General features: G+C 41.1%; 3 protein-coding genes across 3 annotated transcripts; 2 read left to right on the top strand and 1 right to left on the bottom strand.

Moving 5' to 3' along the window:
* Positions 1–2,181: 2,181 nt before the first annotated feature.
* LOC103701775 (14-3-3 protein 6-like) lies at positions 2,182–4,857 on the top strand. Its single transcript, XM_008783946.5, has 4 exons — positions 2,182–2,875; positions 3,195–3,317; positions 4,215–4,331; positions 4,433–4,857. The coding sequence occupies exons 1-4, from the start codon at positions 2,396–2,398 to the stop codon at positions 4,487–4,489; spliced, it is 777 nt and encodes a 258-aa protein (XP_008782168.1). The 5' UTR covers positions 2,182–2,395; the 3' UTR covers positions 4,490–4,857.
* An 8,219-nt stretch (positions 4,858–13,076) lies between these two features.
* LOC120111891 (VQ motif-containing protein 9-like) lies at positions 13,077–15,430 on the bottom strand. The gene is made up of 2 exons (XM_039130042.2): positions 14,353–15,430; positions 13,077–14,226 (listed from the first exon to the last, which is right to left on the bottom strand). The coding sequence occupies exon 1, from the start codon at positions 15,230–15,232 to the stop codon at positions 14,408–14,410; it is 825 nt and encodes a 274-aa protein (XP_038985970.2). The 5' UTR covers positions 15,233–15,430; the 3' UTR covers positions 13,077–14,226; positions 14,353–14,407.
* Positions 15,431–22,930: 7,500 nt separating this feature from the next.
* LOC103701890 (uncharacterized) lies at positions 22,931–24,538 on the top strand. The gene has a single exon (XM_008784109.5). It carries the CDS (start codon positions 22,997–22,999, stop codon positions 24,386–24,388), a length of 1,392 nt encoding a protein of 463 aa, XP_008782331.2. The 5' UTR covers positions 22,931–22,996; the 3' UTR covers positions 24,389–24,538.
* Positions 24,539–25,007: the final 469 nt, after the last annotated feature.

The following is a 25,007-nucleotide window of genomic DNA, read 5'->3' on the forward strand; positions in this document are numbered from 1 at the left end:
ATTTGCTTTCCATGAACCAAACAAGCCCGTAGTGCTAAGAACCTGTAAGGTCGTATGCAACAATTGATATGCTTGCTTCTCCCTAATTTGTCCACTTTCCTCCCGCCTCTCCCTGCCGAAGAAGCTACTCCACAGTAGGCCTGTTAATGAGCCGAGCTGCTCGGGCTCGGCTCAGGCTCGGCCTGTTAAAAGCTCGGCTCGAGCTCGGCTCGTTAGTCAAACGAGCTCGAGCCCGAGCCTAAAATGAGGCTCGTTTAAATTCGAGCTCGAGCCCGAGCAGCTCACGAGCCCAAACGGGCTCGAGCCACAACAGTGAGACCAAGGAAATGGGCCTCATTTTAATGATGTAAGGGCCTCATTTGTGGTATTTAATGTGGATTTTTGTTATGGGACTCGAGCCCGAGCTCGAAACGAGCTTTACGAGCCCAAGCCCGAGCTTTTCTTTTACCAAACAAGCCCGAGCTCGAGCTCAATACAGAGCTCGGTATCGAGCTCGAGCCCGAGCCCGAGTTCTGTGAAACGAGCCGAGCCCGAGCCTCCCCAAGCTCGGGCTCGGCTCGGCTCGTTAACAGGCCTACTCTACAGGGATCGGTGATGTTTCATGGGTCAAGCGTACACAAATTTTTGTAACCAAAAAAAAAAAGAAAAAGAAAAAGAGCACACAAATTCCGACCCCTTTGTCTAAAGTTTTCCTACCAATAACCTTTTAAATAATTACAGTCAAAAAAGAGAGAAACGGCCGAGCACAGCTGTACAAGACTAACAGGAGAGCAGCCTTTCTTCTTCTTCTTCTTCTTTTCTTTTTTTTCTCCTTCTTCTTCTTCTTCTTCTTCTTCTTTTTTTTTTCTTTTTTTTTATTTATTTATTAATGAAAACGGCATTTCATATAACTCTAGCTCGAGTACCTCCAGCCATATCAAAAAAAAGTAAAGAGAACAACGGAGTGGGACTATCAGCTACTGATGTCCAAAGAAACCCTCCCGAGTGCCGGGCAACATAGGAGGCGACCCAGTCAGCTGCTCTGTTCGCCTCCCGATACACATGTATAGCATGAAAGTCACCCATCTCCTGAGCCAGCCTCCTAGTCTCAAGAATGAGTGGATGACCATCACCGAACCTATCCACCCTCTGGATCCAGTCGATCACCACCGAAGAGTCTCCCTCGAGATGCACCCGAGCAGCACCGAGAACCCTCCTCGCAAAGGATAAGCCCTCCCAAGCAGCACGCAGCTCTGCCCCGACAACAGTAGGTCCTGAAATACTATGACCACCAGCAGCTATCAGTCTACCCCCACAGTCTCTGATCACAAATCCCACACCTCCAGAGACACCATCTATTGACCGACTACCATCGAAATTCACCTTGAGATGACCAAGGGGTGGAGGTACCCAAGAAACAAGGGCGAACCTGGGCGCTATAACAGCGGGAAGAGTACCCCAGATGTCCCTGGCCATCCCAGAAGTGAGAGAAGCAGAGGCCGCGTCGATCTCCCCTGCATGTAGCACAGCTCGATCCACCACCATCCTCGAAGACCACCTCCTCCCCTCAAATAGGCGATCATTCCTATCCAATCAGATATGATAAGTCATGTGAGCCAGCATGCTGCCCGCCTGAACAAAGCACGGGCTCAGCATAGAGGCTCTCAATACGTGCAACAGGTCCTGAGCCGTCTCCACCGAAAGGGGTAATGGAACAGGGGACCTACTCCATACCTCCCTAGCCCTGGGGCACTGCAATAGAACATGGTCAATGGTCTCCTCAATCCCCAAACACAGCTCACAACAATAAGAGATCAACATGCCCCGTCTAGCTAGCATGCTCCTGGTCGGTAGACATCCCATGCCACCTTCCAGAAGAAGAGCGCCACCCGCGGGTGACATCGCAACCGCCAAATCCATCTCTCATTCAATGAAAATTACCAAGTATTTAATTTAAAGAGGGTCCCACCAACGTGGACACGAGGCGCAAAATTATTGGCAGAATTCTCTGTTTGTCCTCGATCCTATCCGGATACCCACAACTGGCCCCGCATAAATGTCTTATCAAAACCTCCGCATATAAACCTCCTTTACGCACGACGGTGTCAACGAACGGAGGAGATTCATCTACGAGTGTAATCAACGGCAGATCTAAACATCTCGTTGAATTTCCAACATGACCCGTTGCCCCTCGTTCGGCTCGTCCTCCTCCTCCTCCGCACGACCCCAAAAATTCTTTACGTTTTTAATTTGATAAATGATAAATAAAAGAAAAGAAAGAAAGGAACCATTCTTCTCCTCTATAAAGCCGCCTCCCTCCGTCTTTCTTCTCCTTCTTTCTTCCTATTTCTCGCCTCTCTTTCTCGCTTAAATCTTTGTCCTTCTTCTCGGATCGATCGGTCGGTAGGTGGCGGCGATGGCGGGAGCAAGGGAGGAGAACGTGTACATGGCGAAGCTGGCGGAGCAGGCGGAGCGGTACGAGGAGATGGTGGAGTTCATGGAGAAGGTCGCCGGGGCGGCGGTGGAGGGGGAGGAGCTCACGGTGGAGGAGCGCAACCTCCTCTCGGTGGCTTACAAGAACGTCATCGGCGCCCGCCGCGCCTCGTGGCGGATCGTGTCGTCGATCGAGCAGAAGGAGGAGAGCCGCGGCAACGAGGACCACGTCGCCGCCATCCGCGACTATCGGGCCAAGATCGAGACCGAGCTCACCGACATCTGCAAGGGGATCCTCAAGCTCCTCGAAGTCAGCCTCATCCCCTCCGCGTCCGCCGCTGAGTCCAAGGTCTTCTACCTCAAGATGACGGGCGACTACCATCGCTACCTCGCCGAGTTCAAGACCGGCTCCGACCGCAAGGATGCCGCCGAGAGCACCCTCTCCGCCTACAAGTCCGCCCAGGTATCCAGTCTCTCCTTCTCTCTCTCTGTGATCCGATCTGATCCCATCGGATTTGTGCTAGGGTTAGTATTTGGGATCGGCGCCAAGATCCAACTTTTTGATCTTTTGTCGTATTATTCTTCATTAATTATTTTCTTGCTTATCTCATGGAGGACATGTTAGGGTTAGGGTTAGGGTTAGGGTTAGTGTTTGGGATTTGAATTACTTTTATTTTCTTAGCAAAAAAAATAGTTTTATTTGTTTTAGACGGCGTAGTTTTGATGATGATGGTGGTGGGGATGATCGATCTGATCTGATGTGATGTGATGTGATGTGAAAGGAAATTGCGGTGGCGGAGCTGTCCCCAACGCACCCGATCCGGCTGGGCCTGTCGCTCAACTTCTCGGTGTTTTACTACGAGATCTTGAATTCACCGGACCGGGCATGTGCTCTTGCGAAACAGGTGAGCTGAATGGATCTTAGAAATTTTAATTTCTGAAATTTGTTTTTTTTTGTTTTTTTGAAGTTTGCAAACCTCTTGCTATAATTAGAACATTGGTCTCTAACATCCAATAGAGAGAGATTCCATTCATATTATAAATTTCATAATTTTCTGATCAAATTAAATACATGGATGGGAATAGCCCTGCACCTATAAGCTACACGAGGTAGAATTCAGTGGTTGAATAAATGACCACGTAGCTCCCTTCTTTTGTTTTAATTGTTAGATACAACATGTATGCATCGTGTGACAATTAACAAAGCTTGAATGATGCTGTTCGTGAATTGTACTCCTTTAAAATGGCATTGAACTTATGTGATGTGGGCCGATGGTCGATGCTTATTTTTAAATGATGCGTGGTGTTAAGGTAGTCTTTCACCTGAGCTCATCAAGCTCTGGTATATTCATATACTTGGCTGTTAGGTATTAGGATATTTTGCTTCTGTATTTCTGCATGTATGATATCATCGATTTATTATATTTCCCTTTGACTATGCTGTGTTTCGGTCAGAGCGCCTGGTTTGTCTCCCTTTCTTTGCAAAAAATCTTTTGTTGAGGTTCTGCTCGAATTTTGAATCAGTTTGTTCTATTAGTTCATTTGGCACTGCTTTTAATGGATATCTCTTGCTTATGACGACTTCTTAAAATTGTGTTGGTCTCTTTAGACTAAAGTTCCAGTATTTCTCTCCTCTTTTTGGTCTAGCTTTTTCTTCACTCTGAAATGTAAAGGATCATTTAGGCCCATTGTTTCCTCGTCGTGTGCTATCAGGCTCTTCTGTAGATCCTTGAATTGGAAGTAAATATGAGTCTTGATATGCTATTGAGATATTAATCTTATCTTCCAATTGGTGCTCCTAGGCATTTGATGAAGCAATTGCAGAACTGGATACACTTGGCGAGGAATCTTACAAAGATAGCACTCTTATCATGCAGCTTCTTCGAGATAATCTTACCTTGTGGACTTCAGACATGCAGGTCTTTGAACGTTGAATATGATAAGTAACATGTATTTATGTCTTCAATCGGTGATCACATTCTCATCAAGAGTTCAATTGATTAATATCTGTTGTTTCCAGGATGATGGGGTAGACGAGATCAAAGAAGCACCCAAGCATGATGACGAACAGAAGTAGTAGGTATGAAATTGGATCCTCATTGCTGATCGAGGGTCCCTCTGATTGGTCGTACTTATATTATAGGAGAGAGATGGATATTAGTTGTTTGTCAGTGGGTTTGATCTCTTGACATTCCATTTCTCACTAATCTGCTGCCTCCTGGAGTGTCATCCTGTTTGTGTTCTTGGCTTGTCTTTCTTCTTGTTCTCTTAAATATGAATCCTCTACTTTTATGTGCTCCTTTTATCATCATTAGGTCTGCTGTTGTGTTTGAATTTGAAAATGCAAGACTCTAATATGCTGGCCAGCGAAAGTCCCCTTTTTATGGGATTCAATGGCTTTCCGCAATGATATGCAATGAGAGACTTCATCTCATGTTCTTTTAATGGAATACCTTATATAATTATACTCTGCTTTTATTTTTGTTACAGTATTTTCAATTTTGCATGATGAGCCAATTCAAAATAAATCTCAACAAGATCTATTTATGAAAAATCTGAGGGATGAGGCCATTGGTTGAAACTTAGGAGGTTTTTCATCGTACTGGTCCTATTTGTTGGTGAAAAAAAAAATCGCACATCACTTATTTCCGCGGATGGAAAAGCGTGGCTTGCTGTTTGGCCTGATGCAACTAGAACAGGCCTTAGATCTGACCTCGGGTGAAGGGTAACCCCTCTCTCTCTCTCTCTCTGTGGATCTTTATTTAGATTTTCTGAATCATTGAATGTGATTTAGTAATGTTTTAAATTGCTTATACATAAAATGATATGATTTAAAGATTCTGATCTATGCATCAAACGTTTAAAAAATTTAAATAAAATAAAATAATATATGATATTTTGATCATTTAATGTATAGATTAGAAGTTTTTAAATTGCATAATTTTTGATATATAAGTAATTTATAGATGGTAGATGATATCTAATATTTGGATTATCGATATGGGTTCTCATCTTTTGATCAAGTGGATCCAAGATGAGATCTTTTTAAATATATCTTCTCTCTCTCTCTCTCTCTCTCTCTCTCTCTCTCTCTCTATATATATATATATATATATATATATTAATGATATCAATTTTAGATGGTCGTTGGTTCCTTTTCTTCAGTTTGCGTGGACCACCAACCAACACATCAACTGCTGACGATAAGACATGGTATCATTATATGATGGTGTAGAGATAAGGTTTGGCAGGGTTTTCTGGAGTCTGAGCCAAGTCGGCCGATGTCTATCTAGACTACGTGTAGGTGGAGAGAGTTAGTTGCATAACGAGGTGTGCGCCCAACCGGACCCCATGGGGCCTCTGGGACGTTCCTATTATGGCTGACACCGTGCACCAAGCACAACTCATAATGCTGCTTGCCCTATTACTAGACCCCTCAATGTAGAGCAAGCCAGATTTACAAGTAGAGGCTATCTTCTTGTTAGAAATGCCGAGATTTTTCTATTTCATTCACCTGGATGACAAAAAAACAAAAACGCTTGCTATTAGCTCCCATAGGCTCTTCAACAAACAAAGCCCTGCTTGACTGGCACATTCTGACTTGAACCACCAAGGCAAAGTGCATCTAAACTATGTCAAACCATGCATGCACCACGCCATATTGTGACCGCTTGAACCAACTTGTGCGAGCAATCCTGTTAAACCTTAAGAAAATTTCACTCAGGTTTTATTGTTTTAACTATATACGATTTCGCACCAGACACCTATCTCATTGTCTGGCTTCATGCCTGGACTCATCATCTCTCGTTGGGGATCGACGAAATGAACCGAGAAGAAAGTGCAGGAGGAATAACAAAAAATCCGCAGTGCAATCACTCCATTAATACCTGCTTGCCGGCAAATCTGCCAATGCTTGTGGTGGAATGTTAGGTAAGGCCTACGGTGCCCGCTTAAGGTCTCTTTGACTCAGTTTGGATGTAGAATAAGCATTTCGGGTAGAACTTTTTGTTGTCCGATAGATCTAGTTATTTATGGAAGAAATTAGGATAACTAATAATGATACATAATTTGCATTTGGAATAAGTATTTTTATTTCCATTTAATCATTACTTATTTCTTACAAATGAAATGTGGCTGATTATTGTTTGGATGAAAGTTGCATATATTTTCTTTTTGGTTACACTTTTTTTTAATATATATATATATATATATATATATATATATATATATATATATATATATATATATATATATATATATATATATATATATATAATGGGCTTTCTTGAGTATGTGCCCAAATCAAGTGAGGATAGTGGAATGCTGGGGACCTAGGGAATAATTGATCTCCAAATATCTCTAACCGTACTGTCGGGGATCAACTGTTCCCCCGCACGATTTGGTCAGTTCAACATTTATAATTTTATTCCAGTAATAAGGCAGTATAAATGCCTTATCCCATCTCGTATCCCAGTTCCGACCTAGGCCCTGATGGCTATACTAAAGTTTTGGATTCAAATCTTGCCTTTATTAGGGTTGAGAGGGTTTGAGATATTTAGAGGAAAGCTATCCTTTTTTTTGTTTTTTTGTTTTTGGTTAAGTGTAAAGCTATCTTTCATCATAGCCCATTGTCTGTTAAGATCTCCTTCAAGTGCCTAAATAATTGCCGATGAATCTACTTTATCTGAATCAAAAGCATAATTGCAGCCAAGAGAATAAATCCATTGACTTGTTTGTTTGTTAGGTTTTACTGTAATAGGTTTTGTAAAAAATCTAGATGAATGAGTTCTACCACATTTTTAGTTTCAGTGCTTTTGATAGAACTTGTTTTATAAATATGGCGAGTCATAAACTTGCTTTCCGGATAAACAGTCACTTTACGACAACAATTAATAATAAACAACAACAACAACAATTAATAATAATAATCATTCATTCATTTTAAATTTTTTATATATCTGTTTTAATAAAACTTACCAACCAAACAGTCTTTTGATGTTAAATAACTCTAGGTTAGAATGAGATATGTGGCCTGCAGTCACCTTCCACTGGTTCGTTTGGTAACCCCGGGTCATGAAACTCAATTTGTGAGTGTCAAATTTTCAGATGATTTGAGTTCCAATATATGATAGCCGGTCCTACAATGGCAAGTTGCCCGTTCGGCTATTTAAAAGCTTCCCTATACAAAGCGTGGCTTTAAAGGTTGTGATATTTGCCAATTATTTAGGATACACCATCCAAAAATCAAACATACAATCTTCACTGCAAGACATGGCAGTTTGACCACTAGCCAGCAGGACCATAGTTTACCTTACTGAGCTAACTAAAGGAAATGATTATATCACATATTCAGCAATACACAGTGTATTATGGCTGACTTTCAATAGTGACATCGGCCAATTATTTAGTGATTCAGTTGTCCTTGGACTGCATAAGATGATCCTTGAATCTGGTTTAACAAAACAAATAATCCACGTATCCTCAACACTAATATCCACAAAAGACTACTTCAGCGTATTTTTAAGAGAGGAGAAAACAACAATCTGCATTATAATTACTTGGGATCAGATTTTTGGATAAGCATCAATTAAGAAACAAATCAAGAATGCTGGCTGCTAGGCACAGTGTGACTACTGGGACAAACGCCAGTTCATCCTATACTAGTGTTTTGATATTTGGTCCTTGATAGCTGAAAAATCAACAATGGTCTTCCTAGCATGGAATGAAGTAACCATACTGTTGTGGTTTAAATTTGGCCAGAGGGTGACCATGCCGGAGGAGTCGAGGGAGCCGCCGGAAGGTTGAGGAAGAGGGTGAGCCACCTCCCGCGCGACGGCATACTTACACAAAGCCTCACCGGCGGTTCCGGTGAGGGCCCTCCAATGCTTAAGTTAGAGTAGTTCTCTAATAGAGCAAAAGTCCTCCCCCAGATGTTACCTGATGGGACTATTTATAATCCTTGTAGAGGCGTCCTGGTGGCGGAAGTATGACCCGTTCTCATTATGAGAGGAGATGGCTTCCAGCCAGATGGTATGTGGCTAGAGCATGCTTGAGGCGCACGGTGCTGTCCGTTTTTGTGAACGGTAAAGCATTGACAGTTGTAGCAGGGTATGGTTGGAGCAGCATGGCGTTGTCCTTGACTGTCGTTGGCCCGTAAGCAAAATATGGTGCGGAGGCGTTGCAATGTACGACCACGTGAGTGGGCGTAAGCAGGCTCGTGGATGCGGTCGTAGGCGAGACCGAGCTCGGTGAGGTCGCATCAGATGTCTGATAAGGTTGGCTCGCCGGGCGCTGAGGTTGGTCTAGCATCCATGATTCCGAGGTGTGTTCGATGGAGCGCTCCAAGCTCAGAGGTCGGGGCGCGCCATTGGATAAAGCACCCCGAGCTCGGTTGGGGTGCATAGGCGAACATAGGGGTGCCCGAGGCTTGACCTGAGGACATTGTCTATAGAGAGTGCTGGAGCAACTCGATGGAGAGCAAGATATTGTCCGCTTTGGGGGAGCACGCACGTGCTCAACATCGTGCGCGGCTCATGCACGGCAATTTTCTCCTCACGGCTTTGTCCCACGAGGAGCGCCTTGCTATGAACATCGAAGAAAGTTGATGCAGGTTGCGGCAGCGGAGAGACCTGTCTAAGATCGACTGAGCCCTTGACGAAGTTCGAGCTTGGATTGACTCTTAGTGGGTCCGAGGCCTGGTTCAACGGGCATTGGGGTCTATTTTGGCTAAAATTGGGTGGCCCTATTATGGTGAGCAGGACGATCCATTTTGCCCCCCATCACATACTAATGTTGATCTAATCCAGTAGCGGCCGTTACCGCTGCCAAATCCTTAGTTTCTGGTGCGGATATGGATATGCTAAGTATGTCGCAGCTATCACGGGATCCACTTCTTGACATCTTTACCACAAGCATCAGTCTTGGCATCAGATTTCACCCCTCACATTGCACTTTACGCTCACCACCTAGTCCTAACCAACACAGCATCATTCTTTTTAAACAGAAAAAGCCCACATACTTTTCTCAAAAAAATCCCTCTTGAAGAAAGAGGAATGTTAAGCAATACTGCTGGATCCACCTTTCCTGTCATAGACATTACAAATCAGGACAAAATGTTTATTGGGGCTCATCCATCAAACGGCCATTGAAGTATGATATTTTGCCACTTTCACTTCACATTGAGTAGGTAAGAATCTTAGATGACGAACTAAGAAGAAAAGAATGGATCTTACTCTGTATTCAGATTGTAATGGGGCCATGGGCACTAATGACCCGCGTAAATGCTGGTGAATCCTAACCTTTTGGCAATGTTTCTCATTTTTACTTTCTATTTACTATGATAGAAATAACTAGGGCAAACAGGAACATCGTAGTACAATCATCAGACTTTTGCTCGCAAGAAGCTAAATTCGGTCTAGACGCACCTAAACAAAGAAATATAACCGAGGGAGTAGCAGAGTACACGGCAGAAAGTAGTGGGTAACCGGCCAAATGTGCCACATGGCTGAAATGTTACATGAACCCGGGTACTGTAGGCAAAGTTTGAAGAGTACAAAGTTTTCTAAATGTTCGGTATGAATGGAAATAATAACTCAGAGACTTCAGACCGTATACTATCTAGCTAATGAAGAAAGATAATTTACTCTTCTATGAGCTTTAACCGGAACTCACCCCACTGAAATAGTGCTGGAAGTTCAGAAAAAAATGTGTACAGGTGATTCGGGTTCAACCTCAACGATACACACAACAAATCTCCAGCTAAAATAAAATGAGATTCAAGCACAATCAAATCTCATCAGATACAACTAATGAAAAACATATGATGTGATGATAACAAAGGTACCTGCAGCCCAATCACAAGGCCTAAAAGCAATAACAATTACTTCCCCTTGAGAGAACAATTTGATGATACACAAGCTCCATGAAGAATGGTGCACATCTAAAAGGGTTCTAGTCTGAATGAGTTCACCTTGGCTGCGTAACAGCTCAAAGAATCATATAAACCATCTTGGTTTGAGTTGTGAGACTGTTGACACTACAACATACAGCCTAAAGCATTCCAACAGATACCTCAAATATCCTGTAGAAACAGAACCATGGACACACCTCTGATGAAATACCTAATTAAAGAACCTTCTTCGGTAACCTCTTGCATCGATCAGAACATCAAATGTTTTTTGCCAGTGAACTTATGCCAGGAGTTCAACCTCAAAATTCAGATAAGTTCCTGTTTCAGTGTACTTTGAAGGGATGGTTGAATGAGCCTGGTTGTGAAGTTAAGATGGAACTCACCTCAATGAGCAACCTAGGTGGCCAAATGGCCATCTAGGTCTGATATGGATATATATATCAATGAGGGAAGCCAGATAAATCAATCACATACGGCACAGATTACGATATCACAAAACAGTGTCGGTGCACATGAACCATGTCACTATCATAACAAATCATGGAGAAATTCGAAACAGTACTTGGAAACCACATCCAAATTATAGATTTTTTTTTAAAAAAAAAGTTCATCATCTAAGTGGATTATACCTGGATCATACCCCATGAGGTTCCCCAACCAGGTAGACTAATCAACCTGATGTGCACAGTGGGTCTACCAATGGAAAAGGGAGAACCATGAGAAATTTAATATAACAAAAGAAGGTCAAGACGGACTGGTTATGTAGTGGGTTGGGGAGCCGACTGCTGACGATGACAGACATAATGCCTAAAGCAACAAGATGTTAGCGACAGGAAGAACCAAAGCGGCTGAGGAAAGAGTAACCAAGAAGGTCATGATGTTGATGGCAGAACATATCCTTAGGTAAGCCAAAATGGTACCCTAAGAAGTTACAGAAAACATGACGTACAGCCAAAGAAACGATAAGTAGGGATGAAGGCCACCTGATCAAGTTGCTATGATTTTGGTCCAACCTCTAAAGGGAACCCTGAGGTAGTCATAAAGCGGACGAAGTAAAACATCCGATAGTTTGACATGATATTGATAGCCCAAAACTATATATTGAAGAATTGGTAGCAATATGCATTGGATTGGAAGATAAACAAGTAAGGACGTAAAAAGCAGCAGCACAAGCTGCAGGTGAAGGTTGCAGATAAGGACCAGACCATAGTGGAAAAGAGGTGCCATATGATAGACAAATTAGATTTTCTTTAAAAAAATGCCATAATATTAGTGTATGTTAGACGACTTCTTCTAATCTTCCCCTTTAGATGACAGCAAGAACGGCATGATGACAACCCCGTATGAATGGGGATTATGTGTTAGGACAAAATAGGATATTAACATTTCATGGTGCGAAACCATGAGATATTTTTTGTATTTAGTAAAATTACTCCAAAAGGTTCTCTTTTAGCATTTAACAAACAGAACCACAAGGATTTGGATTCCACATGCCCTTATACCTAGAATTAAACTGCTAGGCCTAGCCTTGTTGATCATCATGTACTGGCATGTATTGCGACGTGTGACACAACTAGCTATGTGTACCAAACACTTGCATGGCACATACATGCCAATGCCAGCGTAGAAGAACATTTGCACATGACACTTAAAAACCTTGCCTCATGCTAAGTCATACTTTCCTCATAATGCTACTAAAACTGCTCCAAGCCTCCTAGATTCTTGACAATGCCAGCCCTTTGCTCCAACATGTCAAAGAAGCACATCTTAGCTCAAGCTTCAAGAATCAGTGCTTAAAACCACTTACTCTATGCCTCAAGATCTATATTGCAGTGTTTTAAGCTCATAAGAAACGCTAACCCTACAAATCCAATAGAAACATGTTGATAGTAATCGTAGCCCACTCTGTCCCTGCACCTCTACAGACACTCCCCCTCTAGAGTTTTCTGCGCTTTCTCCATGCCAGTGGTCTCTCTGGAAATCTATGGGCTTTGAGTTTTTTCTTAATTATCATCATCCCCATTGGATCTGCTTTGCTTCTTTACATGTTCATACAGTGGCAATCAGCTTAGGTACACATCCTCATCAAGTTTGAGCCCTCTTTTTTCCCTTCCCATCTTTGTTTTCTAATTCGTGAGGTCCACTTGAGAAGCTTGTTATGTTATCAATGAAAGACCAAGTAGCCTCAAAAGTCGTAGGCTTCATTGGTCTTATCGAACTACCTTCTTCGGCCTTATTCTTGAAGACTTTCACGTAGCTGATCAAGTGATTTCCCTCCTCTAGGTTTGTTCTCTCGTTTTATATAAATATAGTCTCACATCAACAACACCACCAGGACAAAGAAGATTGAAAGGAAGTAGATCAATTGGTTAGATAGCAGGATGTTAATCAGTTTAAGCTTCTCCACTAGGGATAGGAGTAACATTATAGGATGAAACACTCGCCAGTCCAATCAACTACCATGTTCTATCTTCCATATTGATCCTACCACAAATGATGTGAAATTCCACAAAAAATGAAAGGATATCCAAGAACTACCAGAGTCACCAGAAACTCTCCTGTTTTTCTATCATGCGACTTCCTCAACTTCCTTTTTTCGTGCTCTATAAGTTATTAAGAAAGAATTTTTTCTTCTCTCTGCCTTTAGACTTCCATCCACAAGATTTCTCTCAATTTACAGAGACCTCTAAGGCGTTGGCAATGTAAAGACTAAAACAAAAAATGATCAAGGTTTCATCTCATCATGCTCCCATCATCCTCTTGATTTTTCTTCATTGAAGAGCCAAAGATAAGGTGCGGTCACTCCAAAATTTAAATTTTCTTTTGCAGAACCACATAAAGGAGGACAACGTAACAGTCCTACCTGTGTAATTAGATGCTGCAAATTATGTCTGATCTCATCCCCCAAGCAAAGTATGCATGCGTGCTTTTAGCTACGCTCGTCAAGCACAAAGTATTCTTCTGAGACTGCCAGAATTAACAATCTACTTTGCTCATAGGAAGGAAGAAGTAATTGACCGAGCAGCAGCATGTCCAAGATAACACCATGGCCAGGTTGTAGCCTTTAGGAGGCTGTCCAAGGCTAGTTTCCCAGGCAACTTAAAAAAATAGTGGTTAACTCCCAGGGTATATCTTTAGTGGATAAGCAGGAGATGAAGGTTGACTTATTCCAAATTACATATATTACAGAACGGAATTATTAGAAAGCACAAGATAAGGCCACCTTATTATATTGAGCTAATTGTTTTCCAACTGATGGCGGTAATGACAAACAATTTCACTTTTTCTTCAATCAATCTCTTATTTCTCCTCAAAAAGGACAAAACAGGAGCATCACACTATTTCACCAAAACTTGTTGTACCCAAACTTCCTCCCACAAAATCCGTCATAGTTCAATTCAACAGCACGCCACTATCATTATATATGTATGTATATATGTGTATATATCTATGTATGTATATATGTATATATCTATGTATGTATATATGTATATATCTATGTATGTATATATGTATATATCTATGTATGTATATATGTATATATCTATGTATGTATATATGTATATATCTATGTATGTATGTATGTATATATATCTATGTATGTATATATGTATATATCTATGTATGTATATGTGTGTGTGCGCGCGCGCGCGTGTGCGTGTGTGTGTACACACACACACATATATATATATATATGTATGTATGTATGTATGTGTGTGTATGTATGTATGTGTATATATACATGTGTGTGTGTGTGTGTGTGTATATATATATAAAAAGTAACAATGCCTAACGAAAGCTATCATTTCTCAAACACAAAGAACCAACATTTTTGAAAGGGTTTTACAATCTTATCATCCATTTACAAAGACACCAATTTTTTTTCCTTTTCGCCAGCTTCAGATCTATCCAAATGACGAATGTTAATGAAACTTTGAAGGGTACAGATTTACAGGAAAAGTAAAAGAAGAAACACATGAAAGGATATCAAAGATAAACCCTAGCAGATCTGCGGCAAAGAAATGGCTTACCTCTAAACCGGAGAGCCTGCTAATCCAGTAAAAGAAGGCATCGGAGCCCTCCCCATCACGGATCCCCCCACCTCGGGCTCGGCAAGGGCACTCCAGGCGAGGTCGGGAACACCATACCCGACGAGATCATCATCTGGAAAGCCGTTCCGGGCGACGGTAGGCACCCGAACACCAGCGGCGAAGTCGGTGGAGGGAGCAGCACCGCCGCCGCCGACGGAGACGGCGCCAGCGGCGGCTGCCCTCCCCCGCCGCCGTGGAGGCGGCGCATATAGGCGGAGATCGGCGACTCCGAGGCAGCGCTGACGGCGGGGAAGGGCGGGAGCGGTGAGAGAGACGGCCGCATCCAGACGTCGGCGGCAGCGGGGGGCGCGGGAGCCAGGGGAGGTGAGCGTGGGGGCAGGTCGGCGAGGGGCGGCGGGCGGATGCGGTGGAGGCGGGATGTGGCCGCGGAAGGGGGAGGCCGCGCCGCCGCCGCCGCCGCCGCCGGTCGGGGGTGTTGGTGGGCAGGGGATCCAGTGAGTTTCTGGACGACGTCGCGGAAGTCGTTCTTGTCGATGTTGTATACCGCGGACTGCGGCTGCTGAGGCGGCGTGCCGCCGCTGTTTATAGCGGAGGGCGGCGGGGAGGGGCGCAAGGAGTTTGGGTTTGGGTTAGGGTGGGAGCTTTTTGGGATTGGTTTAGAGATTTTATAAGAGGCCTTGTTGACTGATTTGAGGGAGCTTTGGATGGGAGAGCTAGTGGTGGTGGTGGTGGTGGTGGTGAACGAGGAGGAGATGGCGGCGGAGCTGCTGCTATTAGTATTGGTGATGGTATTAGTGGAGGCGGAGGCGGCGGCGGCGGCGGTGGTGGAGGCAAAGAAATGGCAGCTTTTTTCCATCATATCCGTCCACCTCTGAATCAGAGAAAAAACATAGGTTATGTAGAGGGGCTGGGCTCTATTTATATATTTATATATATAAAAAACTAAACTATGGGTGGAGGGTTGTATGAGGGGCTGGGCTCTGCTGTTTGTGATGAGATGGGAGGGGATGCGATGAGTATTGGCAATTTTATCTGAGAGGAGGCATTACACATTTTATTAAGCAGAGTTTTAGGATATTTTTAATTTTTAATGTAATAACTGGTTATTTTTATTCCATCATCATCTTGAGATTGATTGTAATAGCTCAAAATATCATTCATATTTGCTCATACGACACCATTAACAAATACCAAATTAAATTAGAATTGCAAGGATGTTTAACATTATAAGTACTATTTATTGCTTATACAAATGTCATTATAATTATTATACTACGCCCTTGATGGGCTGTTCTCCATTTTCTCTTCAAAAATATACATGGCGTCTGATACAATGTTAACAAATTCTAGTAGGGGGGTGGGCAGTGCAATTTTGTTATCAAAGATACATATACTCTATAGGAAATTTTTGTACTGTACAAAAAGGAAGTCCTCCTAAATACCCACCCATAAAGACTGGTATTCTTGGCAGGAAATTTCTGGTCCTAGTGAATAAGAATGGAGAGTACGGATCAGCATGGCCTAAGACTTGGATGCATCCTCTACAAGACTTTTTATTTTTTTTATGATACAGATGGATCATACAACACAACTCTACGAAGGTTTTCGAGTATCAAAGAGATATTAAATTGGTTGTGAGTCGTGTAAATATTTTATCTTGATTTGGAGGTATTCGTAACAACAAAAAGCAATATTTTTGTCTCTGGCTCCCTGCATGAATAGCGATCGTCCAAGGCGCCGGATAAGGTGGCAAGGAAGGCCAAGAACACGTGAAATGGGTAAAGGGAGAGAAGGTGGGCAAAAGGACAAACCTAGAGAGAGAGAAATAACGTAAGGTTCTTCATCTAAAAAAAAAGAGTAATAACGTACGGAGGATGCGTTTTAAAGACGTAAGTCTTACCGATAGGAAAAGACGTGTGACAGCGTACGAAAATCATGTAGAGCGGGCAGGAGAGAAGATATGGGGAGCGGTCCCCAATTTTGCCATATTTCTCCTTGACGTCCATTTTTTGAAAAAAAATCTGAATTTTTTTCCTTCTAATAAAGCTATCAATCCCATGATTAAAAAAAAATTCTTTCTTTTTCATTCTTCAATTTTTTTTATTTTTTTAAAATTTTTGTTTCTAAATTTTTATAAAATCTAGAAAGTAATATGTATATATTTTTTTATATTACATAAAACTAGAAAATTGTATACTGTATACTGATAAACATTATATTATGAAAATGAAAATTATGACTAATTTGGTTGGTATATATCACCTGATCATGTAGTATATATTAGTAAAAAATATATTCTGCAAACTATATATCGATTTATCTGAATGTATGTATTTGATCACTGTAGGGTATATATCAAAGAAGCTTGCAATATGTATCAAAAAGTCGACGAGTGTATATCACCTGGCCTTGTAACCTGTACTGGTCAATATGGTTTATAAAAATTATATATCAATTTACTTAAAAATATGTATTAGATTGCTAGATGACTAATTAGCTAAGTCTGTATCATCTAACTGGATACTATATACTGGTGAATATTATGTTGCAGAAACTATGTATCAATTTATATAGAGATATGTATTGATTGCTAAATGATTAACTTGCTCGGTACATTACCTATTCATGTAATGTGTATCGGTAAAAAATATATTCTAAAAATAATAAAAAAAAGAATTTCACGTATGATATTTTTATTTTTTTAAATGGGGACCGATGCTTTCATTAGTAAAAGAAGCTTCTTTCTAAATTTGGATTTTTCCAAAAATAAATATTAGAAAAATATTGTAAAATAGAAAGTTTGCCTTATGCTCGCCCCATGTGATTTTTGTTCGCGACATGTAGGGTAGTTTTTAGGTTTTCGTGGATTTTATAATCCTTCATTAAAAGTTAAGGACCCAACAAAAAGCAGATGCCTTGATTCGAATTATCACTTTTGACCGGGTTTTGGTGTTTGTCCCTTCTATATTTCTAATTGGGTAGATAAAATGATCAATTACATAAAATAAAAGAATACCACAGAAACACCCTAAATTGGGTAGATCTTTTGCACCAAAGGCTCTAATCCTAAGACACAGCGTTGCGATGGCAATTTATCATGATGTTGTTGTAAAGAGAGATCATGTATCCAAACAAAGACTTCTTCCTCTTCCATTATATGTCGAAATGTAGTTTTTCTAACAAAAACTATCTTTCTTTGGGAGTTCGAAGTCCGGGTAACTCCCTCCTTGGTGGTTGCCTCGCGGTTTCTTCGAGGAATGACTCCATCATCTCATGATAACTCTTCATAAATAGTTAATTCTAGAAATTAACCATCCAAATATAGCCTTTTGTATGAATGACAAGTGCTAGCTATAATCTATCTTATACATACAAATCTAACTAAATCTTAATTGATCCCTACCATTAACCATAGTTGGCCGGCATATATTTAGTGCAAATAATTACCCTCCTATTGTTCCTTTCATAAAAGTGAATGAAGATGGCAATTTATTAAATCAAATAAAAATCAAGACGTCATCGATCATTTATAATGAACATAAATAGATTGTAGTAATAGACGGCCACCATTTAATATCAATCAACTATATTATGTTGTCGACCAAGGTATTAGCCGATTAGAAAACATACTATAGTTAGTGACCGAACATATGCATAATGATTACAAACCACTCATTTTTAATTCTTAGGGCATGCACTCCTAACATTCAATTTCGTTAGAACTTATTAGCATCGGGAATATGTGGTCAATCATGATTTTGGTTGTATTCAAGGTCAATTAACCTCCTTAGGATCGACCAACTGATCAATATAGGTGGTTCATGTTGGCAATAAATTTTGGTTTGTATAGGTTTTAACCCATTAGCCTTCCTTGTTCGATTGTTCATTTGAGGTTGATTAATGTTTTTTTTTCAAGCGATCAATCATTCTTGGTGGATTGATCCTTTTGGGGGCCAATTCCCTTTCTTTGGCCAACTCAAATTATACCCCTTTTCCTATATTTCTTTTGATCAAGTGGCTCTTTGAAGCCAATCCGATTGGTGCACTTTAAGTGTCATTGATGGATCGATATTATCAAGCCAATTCACATATGCCCTCCAGGTGCCTTTACTGTCATATTTAATTTGAAAGAAGCCAAATAGTTATATTATTATGTGGTACCCTGAAGGCTCAAAGTCTTGAGTAAGATGAAGAAGATTTCCAGGGAAGAATATCTGAATATGGAGAAGGTTCTCAATTTGCTTCCTCGAAACTTGAAAATCCTAGCAATTGTCATGCCGTTTTGAACGGGTAGAAGTGCCCCGAGATTGTCTCCAAGTTGTTTATATTATATAAACCTCGAAGTCCAGCTGAAGGTGTTCTTCTAAAACAATGAGTTTTGATACCGACTAAGTTGTTTTGAAATTAAAAGCGGCGATGGAAAGGGAACATGCCTTATGTTCTATGAGGCCAAGAGAATATCCCAATCATTATTGTTATTGCTGGAAATGGGACCTGAGGGTGATCGCCGACCAAAGGGAGGAGCTTCCACCGCGGGCGATTGTAGAAGGCTGTCTCCGGAAGATGGTGGCGGTTGATGGCTACTTCCAGAGAACCTGCAAAAAGCATGGGCCGGGAGTTCCGGCAAAGGCCCTCCGATGCTTAAGTCAGAAAGGAATTTGGAGATAGTTTTTTAGTGGAGAAGCCCAGGTGTGGCGGAGGAAGAGTCCCCTCTCTTCTTGGAGTTTTTCCTCCTTATAGGAGGTGATGTGGCAGTTACACGCCATCAGGCGTTATAGCGGGGGTTTCGGACTGAAAATACGTTACCTCAATTGGCCTGAGAATTTGAATTAGCTGGCCCTTGGTGGAGAACGGAAGGATTTGAATTTGGCAACTGTCGTGGCATAGATTGCGGGGGTCGATCCCGAATATGGAGAACGTGGTAGCCGTTTCGATTCGGAGATCAGCTTGATTTTCGGTGGAGTCGGCTGTGGGTTTTGACCGGGTCCTTTCTAGCCTCGAGGTCGAGCGGGCTTTGCTCGGTCAGGGCGCACTTACCGGGTCCGCATTTGTCAGGCTCATGGTTGCCGAGGCCATGTATGCTGAAATCAAGTTTTCTGAGGTCAATTCTGCCGAGGTCGCGTTTGTTGAGCTCGTGCTTGCTAAGCCTATAGCTGCCGAGACCATGTCTATTGAGATCACGTGCGTCGTCGGATTTGGGTTCCTCAGTCACGTGTGTCGGTGGGCCCACTCCCCCCCCCCCCCCAATCAATTATCATGATATCATAATACTTATTGTTAAGTATGTTATATGTAATATTTGTATAAGCAACCATTGGCAAGCCAATTTCAACACCTTGATTAGGAATCAACTTATATCCCTAATGTATGGTCTCTGTAGTTTCTTCCATCCTTCTTTCGTCTAATCCTTTTTCTTAATATTTATGGCCTAGCCTGTTATCTATTTTTTTTAATTCTGTATCTTGTTATGCAGTTATTTGCTTATTTAATATCTGATTTTTATGTAACTTTTATCTGATATCTTGTAAGGATTGTTTTGCAAATTGAGTAATGCAAGCAATTAGATTTGATTAAAAAAAAGCTAAGCTATGCTCTCGATAAGGTTTAGCAAAATCTTTAAGCACACCAACAAGTTGTTTGTGGATCAAGTGGATCTTTTTGTACAGTGGTGCTAGCCTTTTAAAAATTAGGTCAGATTACTTCAGTCTAGAGTTTGGATGTATGTTGGTTTGGTCGAGTCTAGGGTTTGGCTCATTGCATGATTGCAAAGGAGGAACAATAGCCCCAATTTGATATTCATGAATTATATAATTAGGAGAGAAAAAAAAGGTACAAAACTTAATACTTCTCTTGCTTATAAGAAAACATAGCCGATGTAAAAAATAATTCAACCCAAAACAAGCGATTCTAATCCAAATATAACTACACTCTCGGAACATGACTCGAGTCAAAACTTTGACCAACCATGCTCTACTCATTTAAACAGATCAAAAAATTTCCCTCATAAGAAAAAAATTCCTTGAACCAAACCCAATCTAAATAGAATGGAGTGGGTTAGTGCTCAGATCGGGTCAATTTTTGCCACTTTTATGAACAATTGTTAATTCTTTCAACTTAATTAGGAGTTATAACGTATAGAAATAGGGTTTTGTGACTAGTAACTAACTAGTGCTTAATTCCATTTTCTGAATGAATGAATGGATGACGACTCTACCATCTTTTGCATTAAAGTAAAAGAAAAAAGAAAGAAAAATAGGAGAAGAAGAGAGAAAAGGAATAAGTAAGTGGCGAGCATGATCAATAGTAATGGATCAGTTTAACGGAACCCAAGGCCCGTTCAGTACAAGATGGCCCAAAGATTCAAACTAGGCGACATTGGTCACTGTTTTGAATACGAGTGAAGCAAACAGGGTATACAAACTAGATCTTGCTTCAGAGTTGGGCTGGTCCATTGTTTATCAATTGTAAATGTAACCGTACGAACCCCAAATTGTGGGCCCATCCAAAATAATGGGGCTCATCCAAAATATGAGCTTTAGGTTTGGCCCAAAATCAACGTTCTACTTAGCAATTTCGGAGTTTTAGGGCTTATAAAAGCAGGCTAAACTAATATAATAAACATTACAATGACAAATATTGTTCTTGGAACGAAAATTATAAGGAATACCACTCGTACCTATTAAATTACCAAAAAGGATACTTTATATTATATAAAGACAGCAGACTTAGAGTAGATTTATGATAATTGGATAAATGGATATGGGTGAGATGGATGCCCTTAGCGTGCTAAAAAGACTTGGTGATATTTAGCTAGCCTCTGTAGGAAACTTGTAGATTATTGTGTTACATCTAGGAGATAGTTGCATCATATACGGAAGTACTCCATGTCATTATAATAGCAAAATACAACAAATAGTTAGACTCATCAACAACTATAGTGATTAAGAGTGTTATGCTTGCCTCTATTTCTAAATAAGATAAGCACAAGGTGATACCTAATTTATGAGAGGACAGGGATAGAGGTCTGGTGTTCATGATAATTAGTATACACAACTTCATGATGATGATATTTTTATCATATTTTTTTAAATATGTTATGCAAGTGGATGTGTTGGAGGGAATCTTATTGAGCTATCAAGCTAATAATCTTTCTTTTAATGTTTTTAGAGGAGTAGGATACTTGGAGCTGTCATGGTTGTTAATGCATGTGAGATGGAGCAGATACTTGATTTGGGTTTAAAAAAGTTTCAGATTATGCTAACTATTTGGAGAGTTGGGAACTTAGTGATTAAACTGAAAATTTATATGTTTGGTTGGATAATGATTTTTGATATTGGAGGCTGTACTTTGAGACTATAGTTGACCCAAATCTAATAGCTACTCCATGTCATAATCAATCATTTATATGTTTGGTTGGCCAATAATTTTTGATGTTGATGGTTGTACTTTGAGACCATAGTTGACGTAATTAATTTATGTTTGAGAAGTGGGTTAGTTTACGATAGAGACATAATTTTTTATTATTACTTACAAACAATACTTTTATTGTTTTTAATATTTTACCATACAAGTCGAGCTCTTGCATATTTTATGGAGCTATGCTCTACGCAGCCGTATTATGTGCCAACTAAGATGGCAAGCTTGAGGCATGATAATCATCAATGCTCTCCATCCTTCAACAAAAAAATTTAAAAAAATGATTCCATATAACTGAAAATAAAAGTTTGCCTATGGTTGCATTCAAATTTTTGACCTAATTAGGAGACAGCCCGATGTTTATCATGCCAAAGCCCTGCTTGATTTCAGGTGCATACCTTCTGGATTCAATAAAAATAAAATATATGTTTTATCCCAAAGAAAAAACGATATATATGAAACATTAGAATTAATTAACAGCTTTTAGGGGTGGTGGGTAAGGGTCATTCTTTCATGGGATTTTCCCTCGGAACAAGGCAGAGCCCAGCCGTGCCACTTCCACTCCCGCTATATTTAGTTGCTCTCGCGTGGGAACAGCAACGAATGGCCTCCCACAAAGGAAGACCCGGTTCTCCCTCTCTCTCTCTCTCCCCCTCCCCCTCCCCGCCTCCCCCTCCCCACCTCTCCCTCCCTCTCTCTATCTCTCTTTCTACTTCTGTGTTCTTCTCCTTCTTCTTTGTCATTGTCATCGTCCTCAATGCCATCAGATACTGGATTTGTGAAGAGATGGTTGAGAACACGAGCAAAGAGAGAAGAGATTGTATCGAGTTTTCTATGAAGAACCCATCATGCTATTCTCAGGTACTCAAAGTTCCCTTCTCTCCTACTACTTTAGATCAAATACTCGGTTCCCGCCGCAGAATTCTTTGGTTTTGAAGCCGCATTGAGGTGTTAATCTTTCATAGCCATTAACGAGCATTCTCTCTTCTCTTTTCCTTTTTTTCTCTTAAGGCTTTGTTCTTCCTTCTGCTTACTCTGGATCATATGCCATCTCCATCGAAATCTTAAAGGTGACTCCTTTTTCAATGAATTCTTCTGTTTCAGATCCATTCTGGGATCTTTTAAATGGTATCCTGTTAGCCTCGGGCTCTTTTATTTGATAACACCAAACAAGTGCGATTCAATTCTGCGTGGGAAGGCTTTGAAGATGCAGCACCAGGTGATTCATCTCCAACAAGAGTTGAAGCTGGCAAAGGAGGAGAAATCGCGAGCTCTCCAAGAGCTCGAAGAGTTGAGATGGAGGATGTCGTCGGAAAAAAATGCCATCAAGAATTCAGTACGTTCCAAGGCTAAAATGGAAATGTTAGAGGCCGACTTGGAGAAAGCAAGGGAATCAGAAAGAAAAATGCTCGAGTCCCTCACCTCCCAAACCAAACAGCTCGAGCAGACCAAGATATCGCTCGAAGAAGCCAAGCTGGATGTAAGGTCCCTCAACGAGAGCATCAAAATTTTGGAGGGCTCTGCCAACCGAGGCCCCAGAACACTTGGGAAGAGCATCACATTGGATGCGGTTCATGGTAATGAGGAGATTGGGGTGCTGAGGACCGAGCTTAGGCTGGCTTTGGAAGCAGAGGAAAAGAGCAAGAAGGCCATGGATGATCTAGCTATGGCCCTCAAGGAAGTATCGACAGAATCCAAGAAAACCCAATTGGAGTTAGGTAGCACGAGGGCTGAAAATGAACACCTCAAGTCCATGATAAAGCACGCAGAGGAGAAGCTTCGGGTGGCATTGGAAGAGTCCAGGAGGCTGAAGTTTGAGGCAGAGGAAACATTTGGTACTTGGAGTGAGAAGGAAAATGGGTTCATAAATTGCATGAAGATGTCCGAAGAAGAGATTACTAGTCTGAAAAGAGAGAATGGTAGATTGGTCGATTCACAGAGGGCAGCAAGAGAAGAGATCTCCAAGCTTCGGGACATATTAAAACAAGCGATCAACGAGGCTAACGTGGTGAAAGAAGCCTTGGAGATTGCTAGGACCGAGAATTCTCAGCTCAAGGATGCGCTATCAGGGAAGGATAAGGCATTCCAAAGCATGAAGCAGGAACTTGAATGCCTCAAGGTCAGTGAAGCTGCTGCTCTCGATAGCGTTAAGGAGCTGCAGAGCTTGCTCGTCGCCGCATCTTCTATGGATTCGAGCAGAAATACCAATCCATTCGAGAGTGGATCATTATTCCCCGCGAAGGCACCGGCGAATGAGGTCAGAGCTCGTAAACCAATGGCACGATTCCCATCAGACCAATGGAGAGTTGAAGACTTAAACGGCCGAGCTGGAGGCAGGCATTCATTGGGAGATTCTGAAAGGTTTGAGGGATCTATATTTGATATGGTCGAGCCACCGGAGCAGAGGAAGGATCAAGCAGTTGCATTGATGGACAAAAGTTACGAAAATTCGGTGAGTTTTGATGATTCTGATCATATAAATGGAAGACAATTAGAAAAATCAGAGTTCGGATGGGAATCGCCAATGAGGCAGAGAAAGAAAAGGCAAATTCTCCGGAGATTTGGAGACATACTGAGAAGGAGAAGCTTTCAAAAGTAGTGCCTATCCTGCGTATTTATTTCATTATTATTTAGGCCTGCCAATTCTTGTAGCTTTTTTCTGTATTCTCTTTGCAGAACCTTTTGCTTGTCTCAAATGGCAGAAAAGATAAAAAAAATGGTTCTTTTTGCATAACTTTTTGATCCTCGCCACTGAGCCATGTATGTTATTTTTGCTTTTTCGTTTTTTTTTTAAGTTGTTTTGTATGGTCCTTTCTCAATAAAAAAGAAATTGTTTCATGTAGTCCTTAATGCTTAGTGCTATTCTAAAAAACCTCAGCGTTTGTTTCATATAGTTCTCAGTGTGCAAATTCTAGTGTGGCATATATAACAACTCAGAATCTCACCCAAAATAACTAGTCAGAAAATAACATTTGGATTCCTTAATCCTGTATAAGTACTCAAGATCTACCCAGCGAATAACCGATGTAGGACTGAACACAGGTCCGTACGAGTCCCTACATACTTCCTCCGTTCAAGCTCTGACGTTCTCGTCCGGCTAAGCATTCAAATCCATTCAAATCTATTCACATACACCACGATCAATCCGTGGTCAGTCCTAATAGATCTGTGGTGCAGTGTCCCCTAGTCTACATAAGTTATGGGTCATGTCCGCTCTA

Source organism: Phoenix dactylifera, chromosome 12 (genome assembly GCF_051530095.1).
Source record: "Phoenix dactylifera cultivar Ajwa chromosome 12, Ajwa_hap1_PhDact_Kaust_v1.1, whole genome shotgun sequence".
NCBI classification, from domain to species: domain Eukaryota; kingdom Viridiplantae; phylum Streptophyta; class Magnoliopsida; order Arecales; family Arecaceae; genus Phoenix; species Phoenix dactylifera.

What these genes read in the sequence shown, in the direction of transcription:
- LOC103701775 (XM_008783946.5), top strand. Translation starts at nt 2,396, where the DNA reads ATGGCGGGAGCAAGGGAGGAGAACGTGTACATGGCGAAGCTGGCGGAG. An exon ending in CCGCCTACAAGTCCGCCCAG is followed by an intron (nt 2,876 to 3,194) that starts GTATCCAGTCTC and finishes GTGATGTGAAAG; the next exon opens with GAAATTGCGGTGGCGGAGCT. An exon ending in TGTGGACTTCAGACATGCAG is followed by an intron (nt 4,332 to 4,432) that starts GTCTTTGAACGT and finishes TGTTGTTTCCAG; the next exon opens with GATGATGGGGTAGACGAGAT.
- LOC120111891 (XM_039130042.2), bottom strand. Translation starts at nt 15,232, where the DNA reads ATGATGGAAAAAAGCTGCCATTTCTTTGCCTCCACCACCGCCGCCGCC.
- LOC103701890 (XM_008784109.5), top strand. Translation starts at nt 22,997, where the DNA reads ATGCAGCACCAGGTGATTCATCTCCAACAAGAGTTGAAGCTGGCAAAG.